The sequence below is a fragment of the Trachypithecus francoisi genome, unplaced genomic scaffold (assembly GCF_009764315.1).
Source record: "Trachypithecus francoisi isolate TF-2019V2 unplaced genomic scaffold, Tfra_2.0 Lachesis_group17, whole genome shotgun sequence".
Lineage (NCBI taxonomy): Eukaryota > Metazoa > Chordata > Mammalia > Primates > Cercopithecidae > Trachypithecus > Trachypithecus francoisi.
In genome coordinates, this window is record NW_022681462.1 from 43,344,323 (window position 1) to 43,359,997 (window position 15,675).

At 37.9% G+C, this 15,675-nt stretch overlaps 1 protein-coding gene across 3 annotated transcripts in view; it reads left to right on the forward strand.

Moving 5' to 3' along the window:
* NPHP1 (nephrocystin 1) overlaps nt 1-15,675 on the forward strand; it is a 70,246-nt gene that overhangs the window by 8,192 nt on the left and 46,379 nt on the right. For 2 of the 3 annotated variants that reach the window (XM_033175485.1, XM_033175484.1), the window contains exons 3-4: nt 7,510-7,570; nt 8,653-8,777. In XM_033175485.1, coding sequence (XP_033031376.1) covers nt 7,510-7,570; nt 8,653-8,777 — 186 coding nt within the window. Of the gene's footprint in view, nt 1-5,964; nt 6,452-7,509; nt 7,571-8,652; nt 8,778-15,675 lie in introns of those variants that run through there. The other variant, XM_033175486.1, reaches the window with a different exon arrangement.

Below are 15,675 nucleotides of genomic sequence, written 5' to 3' on the forward strand. Positions count from 1 at the left end.
TCACTGATGGGCATGTAGGTTGATTCCATGTATTTGCTATTGTGAGTATGCTACAGTGAACATACGTGTGCATGTGTCTTTTTGATAGAACAATTTCTATTCCTTTGGATATACACTCAGTAATGGAATTGTTGGGTCAACTAGTATTTCTGCCTCTAGGTCTTTGAGGAACCACCACACTGTCTTCCACAATGATTGGAGTAATTTACACTCCCAACAACAGTGTATAAGTGTTCCTTTTTCTCTGCAATCTTGCCAACCTCTGTTTTTTGACTTTTTAATAATCGCCATTCTGACTGGTGTGAGATGATACTTCATTGTGATTTTGATTTGCATTTCTCTAATCAGTGATATTGAGCTTTTTTTCATGTTTCTTGGCTGAATGTGTGTCTTTTGAGAAGTGTTAGTTCATGTCCTTTGCTCACTTTTTAATGGGGTTGTTTTTTCTTATAAATTTGCTTATTCGTAGACTCTGGATATTAGACCTTCATCAGATGGATAGTTTGCAAACCTTTTCTCCCATTCTGTAGGCTGTCTGTTCACTCTGATGATAGTTTCTTTTGCTGTACAAAAGTTCTTTAGTTTGATGAGATCCTATTTGTCAATTTTTGCTTTTGTTGCAATTGCTTTAGGCTTTTTGTTGTCATGAAATATTTGCCTGTACCTATGTCCTGAATGCTATTGCTTGGATTTTCTTCTAGAATTTTTATAGTTTTAGGTTTTACATTTAAGTCTTTAATCCATCTTGAATTAATTTTTGTGTATGGTGTATGGAAGGGGGTCTAGTTTCAATTTTCTGCATATAGCTAGCCAGCTCTTCCAGCATCATTTATTAAATAGGGAGCCCTTTCCCCGTTGCTTCTTTTTGTCAGGTTTGTCAAAGATCAGATGGTTGTAGGTGTGCAAGTCTTATTTCTGAGTTCTCTATTCTGTTCTATTGGCCTATGTGTCTGTTCTTGTACCAGTACCATGCTGTTTTAGTTACTGTAGCCTTGTAATATAGTTTGAAGTCAGGTAGTGTGATGCCTCCAGCTTTGTTCTTTTTACTTAGGATTGTATTGGCAATTTGGGCTCTTCTTTTGTTCCCTATAAATTTTAAAATAGTTTTTCTAATTCTGTGAAGAATGTCAATGGAAGATTAATGGGAATAGCATTGAATCTATACTTTATTTGGGGCAGTATGTCCATTTTCATGATATGATTCTTCCTATCCACAAGCATGGAGTGTTTCTCCATTTTTTTGTGTCATCTCTGATTTCTGGAGCAGTGGTTTGTAGTTATCCTTGAGAACGTCCCTCTCACTCTCTTTGTTAGCTGTATTCCTAGGTATTTTATTCTTTTGTAGCAGTTGTGAATGTGAATTCAGGATTTAGCTCTCTGCTTGCCTGTTGTTGGTATATAGGAATGCTAGCAATTTTTGCACATTGATTTTGTATCCTGAGACTTTGCTGAGGTTGCTTATCAGCTTAAGAAGTTTTTGGGCCAAGACATTGGGGTGTTCTAGATATAGGATCCTGTCATCTGCAAACAGGGATAATTTGAGTTCTTCTCTTTCTATTTGAATACTCTTTATTTCTTTCTCTTGCCTGACTTCCCAGGCCAGAACTTCCAACACTGCATTGAATAGGAATGATGAGGGAGGGATCCTTGTCTTGTGCCTGTTTTCAAAGGGAATGCTTCAAGCTTTTGCCCATTCAGTATGATATTGGCTGTTGGTTTATCATATATGGCTCTGATTATTTTGAGGTATGTTCCTTCAATATCTAGTTTATTGAAAGTTTTTAATGTGAAAAGATGTTGAATTTTATTGAAAGCCTTTTCTGCATTTATTGAGATAGTCATTTTTTTTGTCTTAAGTTCTGTTTATGTGATGAATCACATTTATTGATTTGCATATGTTTAACCAAACTTTCATTCTGGGGATGAAGCCAACTTGATCATGGTAGATAAGCTTTTTGATATGCTGCTGGATTCAGTTTGCCAGTATTTTGTTGTGGATTTTTGTATCGATGTTCATGAAGGATACTGGCCTGAAGTTTTCTGTTTTTGCTGTATCTCTGCCAGGTTTTGGTATTGGGAGGATACTGGCCTCATACATTTAGTTAGGGAGGAGTCTCTACTTTTCAATTGTTTGGAATAATTTCAGTCGAAATGGTTCCCACTCTTCTTTATACCTCTGGTAGAATTCAGCTGTGAATTCATCTGGTCCTGGGAGTTTTTGGTTGGTAAGCTATTTATTACTGCCTCAATTTCAGAACTCATTATTGGTCTGTTCAGGGATTCAATTTCTTCCCGGTTCAGTCTTGGGAGGGTGTATGTGTCCAAGAACTCATCCATTTCTTCTAGATTTTCTAGTTCATGTGCATAGAGGTGTTTATAGTATTCTCTGCTGATTGTTTGTATTTCTCTGGGGTCAGTGGTGATATTCCCCTTATAATTTCTGATTGTGTTTATTCTCTCTTTTCTTTATTAGTCTAGCTAGTGGTGTATCCATTTTATTAATTTTTTTCAAAAAACTAGCTCCTGAATTTGTTCTTTTTAGGGTTTTTCATGTCTCTGTCTCCTTCAGTTCAGCTCTGATCTTGGTTATTTCCTGTCTTCTGCTAGCTTTAGGGTTTGTTTGCTCATGGTTCTCTAGTTCTTTTAGTTGAGATGTTAGTTCTTTTAGTTGAGATCTTTCTAGCTTTTTGATGTGGGCATTTAGTGATATAAATTTTCCTCTTAACACTGCTTTTTCTGCATTTCTGAGATTCTGATACATTGTCTCTTTGTTCTCATTAGTTTCAAATGAACTTACATGGAGATGAAAATAGCGGGCACATTGAAGCTCTCGAAGAAAACGTTGGCAGCTCATTCCCGGTTTCTTTGTGAGTTTAAAGGTGCCTCAGTGAGCAGCACAGGATGCTCCTCTGAGAAAGTCTGCAGCTGGTCCTTAGAATAGACGTATTGCCAGATGTGTTCCATGTCGTTCCAGTCCTCAACAATGCCATGCTCCATGAGATAGCAGATCGAGAGCAGCCCTTGGTGCTCCTTGGCTTTGGAGCCAATGAAGATGTCGCCTTCAAGGGCTCCTGCCATGGCATGAATGTGCGTGGGTCAGCCCACATAGTTTGGAAAGCAGTATTTGGGGATCTCATCACCAGCAAAACCAGCTTTAATCACACCAGATCCATTGTGGATCATGACAGGCTGGTTGGTGATCACATCGCAGGACTCCACGGCAGAGGAATCTCTCCTTCTGGGGAAGGAACTACCAGTCAGGTTTGCCACTAGTGTCATTTGTGAATTTCTTAATCTTGAGTTATAATTTGATTGAATTTTGGTCTGTTTGTTATAATTTCAGTTCTTTTTCATTTGCTGAGGAATATTTTATTTCTGATTATGTGGTCAATTTTAGAGTAAGTGCCATGTGGTGATGAGTAGAATGTATATTTTGTTGTTTTTGGGTGGAGAGTTCTGTAGATATCTATCAGGTGCACTTGATCCAGAGCTGAGTTCAGGTCCTGAATATCTTTGTCAATTTTCTGTGTTGATGACCTGCCTAATGTTGTCAGTGGGGTGTTAAAGTCTCTCACTACTATTGTATGGGAGTCGAAGTCACTTTGAAAATCTTAAGAACTTGATGTATGAATCTGGGTTGCCGAGACCAGCTCGGTCGTGGAGACCCTAACCCAGTGGCACTAGAGGAATTAAAGACACACACACAGAAATAGAGAGTATGGAGTGGGAAATTACAGGTCTCACAGTCTTCAGAGCTGAGAGCCTTGAACAGAGATTTACCCACATATTTATTGACAGCAAGCCAGTGATAAGCATTGTTTCTATAGGTTATAGATTTACTAAAAGTATTCCTTACAGGATATAAAGGGACAGGCCGAAATAAAGGGGTGGGTCTGGCTAGTTATCTGCAGCAGGAACATGTCCATAAGGCGCAGATCGCTCATGCTATTGTTTGTGGTTCAGGAACTCCTTTAAGCAGTTTTCTGCCCTGGGTGGGCCAGGTGTTCCTTGCCCTCGTTCCAGTAAACCCACAGCCTTCACTGTGGGCGTCATGGCCATCACGAACATGTCACAGTGCTGCAGAGATTCTGTTTATGGCCAGTTTTGGGGCCAGTTTATGGCCAGATTTGGGGGTCTCTTCCCAACATGGGTGATCTTTTATTTGGTGCATATATATTTAGGACAGTTAGCTCTTCTTGTTGAATTGACACTTTACCATTGTGTAATACCCTTCTTTGTCTTTTTTTTTATCTTTGTTGGTTTAAAGTCTGTTTTGTCAGAAGCTAGAATTGCAGCCCCTGCTTTTTTCTGTTTTCCATTTCCTTGGTAAATTTTCCTCCATCCCTTTATTTTGAACCTATGTGTGTCTTTACACATGAGATGGGTCTCTTGAAGACAGCATACCAGTAGATCTTGGCTGTTTATCCAGCTTGCCATTCTGTGTCTTTTTAATTGGGGAATTTAACCCACTTACATTTAAGGTTAGTATTGTTTTGTGTGAATTTGATCCTATCATCATTATGCTAGCTGGTTATTTTGCAGATTTGTTTATGTGATTGCTTCATAGTATCACTGGTTTGTGTACTTCAGTGTGTTTTTATAGTGGGTGGTATCCATTTCTCCTTTTCATATTTAGTCCTTCCTTCAGGAGCTCTTGCAAGGCAGGCCTGGTGGTGACAAATTCCCTACGCATTTGCTTGGTCTGAAAAGGATCTTATTTCTCCTTCATGTATGAAGCTTAGTTTGGCTGGATATGAAATTCTGGGTTGGAAATTTCTTTTCTTTAAGAATGATGAATATTGGTCCCTGATCTCTGCTGGCTTGTAGGGTTTGGGTTTCCGCTGAGAGGTGTGCTGTTAGTCTGATGAGCTTCCCTTTGTAGGTGACCTGGCCTTTCTCTCTGACTGCCTTTAACTTTCTTTTTTTTTCATTTTGACCTTGGAGAATCTGATGATTATGTGTGTTGGGGTTGATCTTCTCATGGAGTACCTTACTGGGGTTCACTGGATTTCCTGAATTTGAATGTTGGTTTGTTTTTCTAGGTTGGGAGAGTTATGTTTTTCAACTTGGTTCCATTCTTCCTGTCTTTTTTAGGTACCCCAATCAGTCATAGGTTTGGTCTCCATTCATTCTTTTTTCCCTATTCTTGTCTGCCTGTCTTAATTCAGAAAGATAATCTTCAAGCTCTGAGATTCTTTCCTCTGCCTTGTCTATTCTGCTGTTGATACTTGTGATTGCATTATAAAGTTCTTGTGTTTTTCATCTCCATCAGATCAGTTATGTTCCTCTCTTAACTGGCTGTTCTGGCTATCAGCTCCTGTATTGTTTTATCATGATTCTTAGCTTCTTTGCAGTGGGTTTCAACATGCTCCTTTAGCTCAATGGAGTTTTTTGTTACCCACTTTCTGAAGCCTCCTTCTGTAAGTTCAGCCATCTCAGCATCAACCCACTTCTGTGCCCTTGCTGGAGTGGGGTTGTGGTCATTTGGAGCAGAAGAGGCACTCTGGCTTTTTGAGTTTTCAGTGTTTTGTGTTGATTCTTTCTCATCTTTATGGGCTTATTTGCCTTTGATCTTTGAGGTTGCTGACCTTTAGGATTTTTGTTCGGTTTTTATTGTTGATGTTGTTGTTGTTTTCTGTTTGTTTGTTTGTTTTTCCTTTAACAGGACACTCTACTGTAGTGCTTCTGTGGTTTGCTGTAATCCAGACCCTAATTGCCTCGGTTTTTCCCCTACCTGGAAGTATCACCAGTGAAGGCTGCAAAACAGCAAATCTGGCAGCCAGCTCCTTCCTCTGGAAGCTCTGTCCCAGGAGAGTACTGACTTGTTGCCAGCCCAAACGCACTTTGTATGAGGTGGCTGGAATCCCCTTTTGGGAGGTCTCACCCAGTCAGATGGAATGGGATTACAGACCCACTTAAAGAAGCAGTCTGGCTGCTTTTTGGTAGAGCACATGTGATGCGTTAGGGGGGACTCTTTCTTGTCCAGACCATTTGTATTCTTCAAAGCCAGCAGGCTAGAATGGCTAAGTCTACTGAACCACAGAGATGGCAGCCACCCCTGCCCCCGGTAACTCGGAACTGCCTCAGACAGATTCCAGACTGCTTTGGTTGGCTGGCTGGAATTCCAAGCCAGTGGGTCTTAACTTGTGAGTTGCCATGGAAGTGGGGGCCATGGAAGTGGGGCCCTTGGAACAATGCTGCTTGGCTCCCTAGATTCAGCTCCCTTTCTAGGGATATATACAGATGGATATCCCCCTTGCTAGGGATCCTGGGGCCAGAATATGTAAAATTCCTGGGTCACTGTGTGTGCCTGAGCAGCGGCTCTGCCAAGATACCATATAGTTCTGTGTATTGGACCCAAGGCCCTGGTGGCATGAACTCAGGAGATCTCCTGATCTATGGGTTGCAGAGATCCGTGGGAGAAGCATGGTTTTCTGGGCAGGGTTGCACAGTGAGTACTGCTTCCCTTGGTTGGGGATGGGGGTTCCTTTGGCACCATGCCACTCCTGGGTTGGCTGTTGTTCCCCTTCTTCCCTGGCTTTTCTGCAGTCTCATGGGTCAAGTTGTTTGCCCTGTCAGTCCCAATGTGAGGACCTGGATATTTCAGTTGAAGGTGCTGAATTCACTTGCCTCTCTTCATTCCTCTCAGTGAGTGCCACAGACCACAGCTGCTTCTAATCGACCATCTTGGATCAACGTTGTTATTCCCTTTTTCACGCTTATTTCATTTCACTCACATTTATAAGCAAAAAAAAAAAAAAAAAAGACTCTAACGGCATAAAAAGGTGACTTTTGTAGGTTATTGTTTGGTAAAGCATTTGATTTTAAAAAAATATCATGAGCTATAGCTCATAGCCCATATTTGGTCATTTTTTGTACTTTTCATTTGGGTATCTAAGACTTAATGCTGAATTGAAGCATCTATAGGTTAAATAAAACTCTGGACCTGTCTGGACAAGCCAAGCTCAAAGCAGGCATGTGCTGTAGTGGCCTCCAATAGGCCAACTGTGGAATCCTAAACTGCCTTCATATTGTTGCTGTACCATTGAGCAGCTATGTGGACTTGGACACTTTTTAGAACTTCACTTTCTTTAAGTGGAGTGAGGGTTGTTATGAGGCTTAAATGAGGTAATGCTTGTAAACTGCTTAACATGGTTGGCACACAAAACTTTAGTTTTGTCTCTGAGGCTAATTCCTAGGTTTATGGAGTTGTAGAGCTGGAGAAGCATTTTAAAGTCCAGCATTCTTCCTTATTTTAGAGAGGAAACTGATGCCCAGAGACACTGAAGGTTTCTGAAGCTTGGTTATCATGTCTGTGTGTGTTACAGCTTGGCTATGAGGATCATCTGAGCTAATAGGTGGAAAAGCGTTTATATGTCAGTTTTGTAGCATTGTTCATACAGTGGCTAATTGCCTTGCCTGCTCAACGACTGAATGATTTTATAAAATAGCTTTCTGGTTCTGACAAGAGAAAAATCAATGTATTTTCTTTTTTTTTTTTTAATTTAGATGTATCCAGTTAAAGCAGGCAATAGATGAAAATAAAAATGCTCTTCAAAAATTAAGCAAAGTAAGTATTGAGGTTAATCATAGTATTAAAACATCTCTTCTTATACAAGTATTTTTATTCAGTGGGAGTTAATTCAAACTGGTAGGTTCCTGGGTTTACATTAGCAGTGTAGTCTAACTGCAGCCAGTGCTGGCTTGCCAAACAGGGTTGCTAAGTCTGTGCTTGGGAGCAAAGCAAAATCCAAGGCTCCAACTACTGAAGAATGTTCAGCTTTGATGAACTCACCTGCTATTAAGGATTCAGACAATCCTGGAAGGAACTATTTTTATTTTTGCATTTTGTGAGTTCTTTGTTTTGCATTTTAGAATTGTTATTATTTTAATTTCTTCATGGGGAAATAATGCATAGTCTGGCCCTGAGGGTAAGTGGTAAAGAAGCTTCTTGTATCAAATGGCAACTCTGATATCAATGTCTCTGCAAAAATAGGAGGAACAGGAATTTAACCCTTGACAATCCCTTCAGAATTTTTTTTTTTTTTTTTTGCATGAGCCTTGGCTACCCCTACATGTCCAGGTCCAGAGACTAATGGAGCTTTTAAAGTGGAAGGCACCTGAAAGTCAGCTCTCCAGCTATATATTACTTCCCTTTATTGCATCTGAGATATGTGGTCACTGAAGAGCTCGTCCAGATTTATCTAGTGGCACAAAACTTTTCAACTTAGGCTGTTTGAAAACCTAATTATTCCTGTTTTATAGGTGAGGAAATTGAAGCTCTCAGTGGTGAAGCAGCCATGCCTCTTCTGTCAGTAAGTGGCAGAACTTGGGATTGGTGCTGTCTTATTGACCCTAAAGCCAATCTTCTGTCAGAACATATCTCTTACTGACTATGGAAGGTGTATAATACTTAGCAAGAAAATAAAACAAAAACCTAAAACAAGTGGTATAATTTTATTTTTTCATTTGGTTTGCATTCCAATGCAATCGCCTGTTTCTTTTAAATCTAATTTATTTCCCTAAGATAGGTGTAATGTCACACTGATATTTACTTGTTTTTATAGCACTTATTGGAATTTTTTGTTGTTCTTTTGAAATTAGGAAATTGCAATTAATTTTTCAGTGAAACTGACCTATATTCTCTCATAGGCTGATGAATCTGCACCTGTTGCAAACTATAACCAGAGAAAAGAAGAGGAGCATACTCTTTTGGACAAGCTTACCCAACAACTGCAGGGCCTTGCTGTGACAATAAGTAGAAAAAATATAACTGAGTATGCTTCCTTTCTATCTTTCTTTTTTCTTTTTTAAGATATGTCACCAATAGCTTTAATGTTTAACTCAAAGACATATAACAGTAGAGATGTAAACAAATGACACTAACAATAGAATCAGTCAACATTTATTTATTGTCTATAATAGAAGGTGTTAGATCCCGTGAGAGATAGAAAGAAGTGTAAGTCATAGTCTCTGCCCTCAGGCAATTTATAATTTAGTTAAGGAAATAAAACAGAGATCTGAAAAACTAAATGAACAAATGTTAGAAAATAAAGATGATATATTTAATGTCAATGTTGATGTGTAAAAGGGAAATGATTTGGAATGTCTACTTGCATCGTTCTCCCTTTCATAAACATTCTTTAAAAATTTGAAGCAAAGACTGAGTGTGTGGCTCATACCTGTAATCCCAGCATTTTGGAAGGCTGAGACAGGAGGATCACTTGAGGCCAGGACTTCAGGACCAGCCTGGACAATATAGTGGACCCCATCTCTACAAAAAACCCCAAATTAGTCATGGTTGGTGGCACGTACCTATAGTCCCAGCTACTTGGAAGGCTGAGGCAAGGAGGATTGCTTGAGCCCAGAAGTTCCAGGCTGCAGTGAGCTATGATCACTTCAGTGCACTCCAGCCTAGGCAACGGAGTAAGACACTGTCTCTATTTAAAAAAAAAAAAAAAAATTGAAGCAGGGACATGCATTGTTTTTCTGCCAGAGTGTATGTTAATAATAGCTTCTAAAAGTTGTAAAGAAGACTTACATATACAAGTTGAGTATTCCTTATCTGAAATGCTTGGGATCAGAAGTATCTTTAATTTTGGATTGTTTTGGAGTTTGGAATACTTGCATTGTACTTATTGATTGAGCATCCCTAATCTGGAAATCTACATTTTGAAAGGCTCCAATCAGCATTTCCTTTGAGTGTTATTTTGACGCTCCAAAAGTTTCAGATTTGGGAGTCTTTTGGATTTTGGATTTTCAGATTAGGGATACCAACTGTATGAACAAACCCAATTTGTGGGAAGCAAAAGAAAAAGCCAGTTATTCAGACTCTTTCAGTGTTGTTCTCCAACCTTTATACTGTACTTGGGGAAAAAATGCTGAAGGTGGTAGATGCGAGGATCTAGAATTTCCACCGATTCTTAGTACTGAGAATGGCAGAGTAGTTGGTATTGGACTTACTTTCCCACCATAAATGACTATAAAGTCTGGACAAAATATACAAAGTATTCGTTTGAAGCCATTGAGCCTCTACCAAGCAGGGTTGATATTCTTGATATACGGAGACATATGAAGCGAATCCTACGTTCACCTAGACTTTTTCCCTGGGAATAATTTATGGGCTGTGGTGGAGGAAGGTAGATTCCAAGCAGGGAATAGTAGTCTTACTCCACTGAGGAGACAGAGATCACACTTTGGAGCTGCCCAGTTCACTGGGAGTTGTGGAGCAAGGTGCCATAGAGAGGAGGGAACTGCAGAGAAACAATTCCAGCAATCTGAAAGGTCTCCTGTGCTGTCTAAGGGCATGATGCCTGCGAGGCCTGGCGGAAAGTACCTGCTGGGAGACTGAGAGTTTAATGGATTCTGGAAATCATATGGTCCTGGAAAAACATTGGAGTTTGTACCTAGCTCTAGTAAAGAGACTTGGGAAATGCTTCAGGCATTAGATAGAGATCACAGAAGGCCCAGGCCTTAGGAGTAAAGAAAACACCCTGAGAGTAACAACCATGATCTAGGAATAAAGACAAAGCTGAAGTAGGTCTTCTGTGAAGGAGCCTAAAAGCAGACCTTATCAGGAACAAGATAATTTAACTGTGTAACATTAAATGAATTTAAAATTTCTTAGAGGAATCTAACATAATCCAAAGTCTGTAAGTATATCTTGTAATGTGTCCATCACAGTAACCAGTAATAAAAAAAATTAGAAATGCAAAAAAGCAGGGGAAAATACATGATCAATAAGTGACAAGTGATAAGATGGTCAATAAAAACAGACCCAGATATGATCGAGATACAGAGTTAGTTGACAAGGACCTCTAAATAATATGATTAATGCGGTAAAGAAAATAGAAGAAAAGATGAATGATATGGGAAATGGGTGTATTTTAAGAGAATTCAAGGATAGAAAAATCAAATGAACATTCTATAACTAAAAAATACAATTGATAAACTAATGGCTGAGAACTTCCAAAATCTGACTCAATGTATAGACTCAAAAATCTGGGAAATGTATTAAAATCAAGAGAATAAATAATCAGTAGCTCAGAGATGTGAGAATTAGCAAATAAGAACCATAAAACAGCAATTTTTAATATGTTAAATAATTTATAGGAAAAGATAGATAAGATGAATAGAGTGGAATCTTAAGCAGATAAATGGAAGCTAATCAAGACCAAATGAAAATTCTGGAGCTAAAAAAAATACAATATATGAAATAAATTTGCTGGGTGGTTTAACAGAAGATTGGATACAACAGAAGAAGGAAGGGATCAGTGAACCCGAAGACAGCTTAAAACTTTTTCAAACTGATACACAAAAATAAAAAAATGCAAAGGACAAAACAGAATGTAAGAGAGAGGTGAGACACTGTTAAAAGTTATAACAGATTTGTAATTGAAGTCTCAGAAGAAGAGAGAGAATGAAGCACAAGAAATATTTAAAGTGATAGTGACTGAAAACATTTTAAAATTATGATCTAAGAGAGATATCAATCCACTGATCCAAGAATCTCAGGGAACCCCAAACAGAATCAATATAAAGAAACCCACACACAGGTATCTCATAGCCAGACTACTGAAAAACCAACGATAAATAGAAAATCTTAAAACCTGCCAAGGGAAAAAAGGAAACATTTAGAGACAAATGACAGAATCAGAGTTGACATCTTATGAGAAAAAATACAGGTCAGAAAACAATGCAGTAACATCTTGAAAACATTGAAAGAAGAAACTATCAACTCAGAATTCTGTATCCAGCAAAAGTATAAAAAATTAAAGTGAAATAAAGACATTTTCAGGCAAACAAAAGCTGAGAAAATTTGTCAACTGATCTGAAGTATAAGAAATGTTGAAGGAAGTTCTTCCAGCTAGCAGACAATGATCCCATATGGAAATTTGGATCTTCAAAAAGGATTGAAGAAGATGGGTATGTAGGTATATATAAAAGCCTGTTTTTTTCTTTTCTACATGCCTTTAAAAGACACTCGATTATGTAAAGCAGAAGATATATTTGGGGATTTAAAATATCCAGCCTATTCTCATTATTTGCAGTAGCTATGTTGTGTAAAGTTGCCATGAACACTTGATTAGTAAATACTAAACCATTACACCTGGGGAAATACAGACTTAAGACTCCTGTGAGCCTCTGGTCATAATGTTTTTGTCAACTGAGTAACATACAACCTTGTGTTACTGTTTAAAGACATCTTATTTCATATATTTTATTGATTCATTAACATTGAATTTACACCAACGGCACTGTCACTCATGCATGAACAAGTCTTATCTAACACACTTATTTTCTCCAGAAGGTACATTATAGCCTTCTTGTGCTTAGGAATACTGCACGGCTATTCAGCGCTATGTTTTGGATCCATGTTAAACAACAAAATCACACACAAGAGAGAAAGAAAGAAAGAGAGAAAGAGAGAAGGAAAGAGAGAAAGAAAGAGAAAGAAAGAAGGAAAGAAGAAAAAGAAAGAAAGAAAGAAAGAAAGGAAGAAAGAAAGAAAGAAAGAAAGAAAAAGAAAGAGAAAGAAAACCACCACAACAGTGCAAAACGTATGGCACTATAGAGACTGCAAAAAAGGATACTTTCCTGTATGAGAGCTGAAAAAAAAAAGGCAGGTGTCACCATGTTCGACTTCATTTGGGAATGTGTATGCCAGACAACTCAGTTTTTTTGCCGCTTTGTGTATGTCCACAAATGACCACAAAAGCACTGCAAATGTTATTTGGGAGTTTACAAATAAAGTGTAGTGAGCCAATGAATTCACAAATACAGAATCTGCATGTTACAAGGACTGACTATATGTAGAAGGAAAATGTGACAGTAGCACAGCATAGCACAAAGGCTGGCAGGTCAGTGGAATTATATTATTTATCTTAAAATTGTTTTATCTTTGGTGAAATGTGATATTTCAATTAGACTGGTAAGTTAGGGATGCATATTGTAATACCTAAAACAATCAGTAACAAAATAATACAAAGAAGAGTGTAGTTAGTAAAACAACACAATGAAATGGAATTCTAAGAGTGATTTGATTAACCCAAAAAAGGCAAGAAAGGAGAAATTAAAAAAAAAAAGATGAGATAAATAGAAACCAAATACTAACGTGGTTTCAATGCAGCCATTTGGATAGTTACATTAAATATAAATGGAGTAACACTTCAGTTACAACAAAGATTGTCAGATTGAATTTTTTTTAACCCATATATATGCTATTTAGAAGAGATACACTTTAGTATACCATTATAGAGAAATTGAAAGTAAAGAACTGGAAGGAGATATTCCATGTTCTATAACAAAGATATTCTTTGTTCTATAACCAAAACAAAGGTGATATGGTTACAATAATATCAGATATTTAAGGCTAAAAGGAATTTGCTATTCAAGAAAGGACATTTCATAATGATAAAAGAAAGGGTCGATTCATTCGGAAAAAAGACTTCCTAAATGTGTATGCATTTAGTAACATGGGTTCAAATGTATAAAGCAAAAGTTGCCAGAACTAAACAGAGCTAGATAATTCACAATCCTTAATCACCTTGATCTTACATGTATAGTGAAGCCTTTCTTAATGATAGGGATATGTTCTGAGAAATGAGTCATTAAGTGATTTCATCATTGTACAGACATCATAGTATGTACTTGCACAAACCTAGAAGGTATAGGTTACCATCCACTTGGGTTATATAGTATAGCCTGTTGCTCCTAGGCTGCAAACCTGTACAGCATGTTACTGTGCTGAATACTGTAGGCAATTAAATTGTAACACAATGCTGTAAATATCTGTGTATCTAAACATATCCAAAAATAGGAAATGTACAGTAAAAATATGGTATTAGATTTATGGGACCATCATTGTATATGTGGCCCATTGTTGACTGAAACATTGTTGTGCAGCACATGACTATATATGTGTAGAACACAGCACCCAAGTAGGTATTATGTAAATACATACTCTTTTCAGTGCAACTGTAACATAAACCAAAATGAACCATATTGGACATAAAGTAATTGTCACCAAATTTCAAAAGTTTGAAATTATGTAGTGTGTGTATATGTGTGTGTGTGTGTGTGTGTGTATATATATATATATATTTTTTTTTTCCTTTGATGACTTGGAATGACATTAAAACCCAATGACAGAAAAATAATTCGAAATGACTACATGTGGCCGGGCGCAGTGGCTCATGCCTGTAATCCCAGCACTTCAGGAGGCCAAGGCAGGTGGATCATGAGGTCAACAGATAGAGACCATCTGGCCAACATGGTGAAATCCCATCTCTACTAAAAGTACAAAAATGAGCTGGGTGTGGTGGCACACACCTGTAGTCCCAGCTATTCGGGAGGCTGAGGCAGGAGAATTGCTTGAACCCGGGAGGCAGAGATTGCAGTGAGCCAAGATCGCAGCACTGCACTCCAGCCTGGCAACAGAATGAGACGCTATGTCAAAAAAAAAGAAAAATTACTACATGTTTGCAGATTGTCACACACTTCCATATAAACCGTGATTCGAAGAAAATATAACAGTGGCAATTAGAAAATATTTGGAATGATAATAAAATCACTGTGGGTTGCAAGCAGCGTAGTGCTTAGAGGGAAAAATTCTATCTTTTGTTTGTTTGTTTTGGAGACAGGGTCTCTGTGACCCAGACTGGAGTATAGTGGTGCAATCTCGGCTCACTGCAACATCTACCTCCCAGGCTCTAGTGATCCTCTCCACCTCCGCCTCCCCGAGTAGCTGAGACTACAGGTGTGTGCCACCATACTTGGCTAATTTTTTAAATTTTTTATAGAGGCAAGGTCTCACTATATTGCTCAGGCTGGTCTTGAACTCATGGGCTCGTGCAATCCTGCCACCTCGCCTCCCAAAGTTCTGGAATTACAGGTGTGAGCCACCGCACCTGGTCAGAAATTTATATCTTTAAATGTATAGTTTGAAAAAAAAGTTGAAAATCAGTTACTAAAACATCCAACTTTCGAAGCCAGAAAAAGGACAACAAACCCAAGGAAAGCAAAAGGATGGAAATAATAAAAATAAAAGCAGAAAACAGTGAACAATAAACAGACCTACAGTAGGCAATATCAACAAAGCCAAACTGGTTCTTGGAAATTAATTAAATAGATAAACTGCTGGCATTACTGATCAAGAAAAGAGAAAGAGAAAAAAACAGAAATCAATACAAGATTCTACAAGCATTAAAAAGATACTATGAAGATACTATGAACAACTTATGTGAATAAGTTTTAAATTTAGATAAAATCAGTTTCTTTAAAAAGAAAATGTACTAAAATTGACACAAGATGAATAGACAATCTTAACAGTTCTACTAAAATATCTACTAAAGAAGTTGAATCTGTAATTAAAAGCCTTTCCACAGATTAAACTTTCAGGTAGCTTTACTGGTGAATTTATCGTAAACATTTAAGAGAGAAATAGTGCCAATATTACAAAATCATTCAAGAGAACAGACAAAGAAGAAACACTTCCAAATCACTTTACAAACTTTCAATAACACAGATATCAAAACCTGACAAGAACACTAGAAAAAAATTACAAGGCCCTCATGAACAGATGCACAAACTCAGTATAAAATATTAGCAAGCAAAATCTAGAGGCATTTCAAAAGGGAATCATGACCAAGTGGAACTTGTTCCAGAATGTCAGGT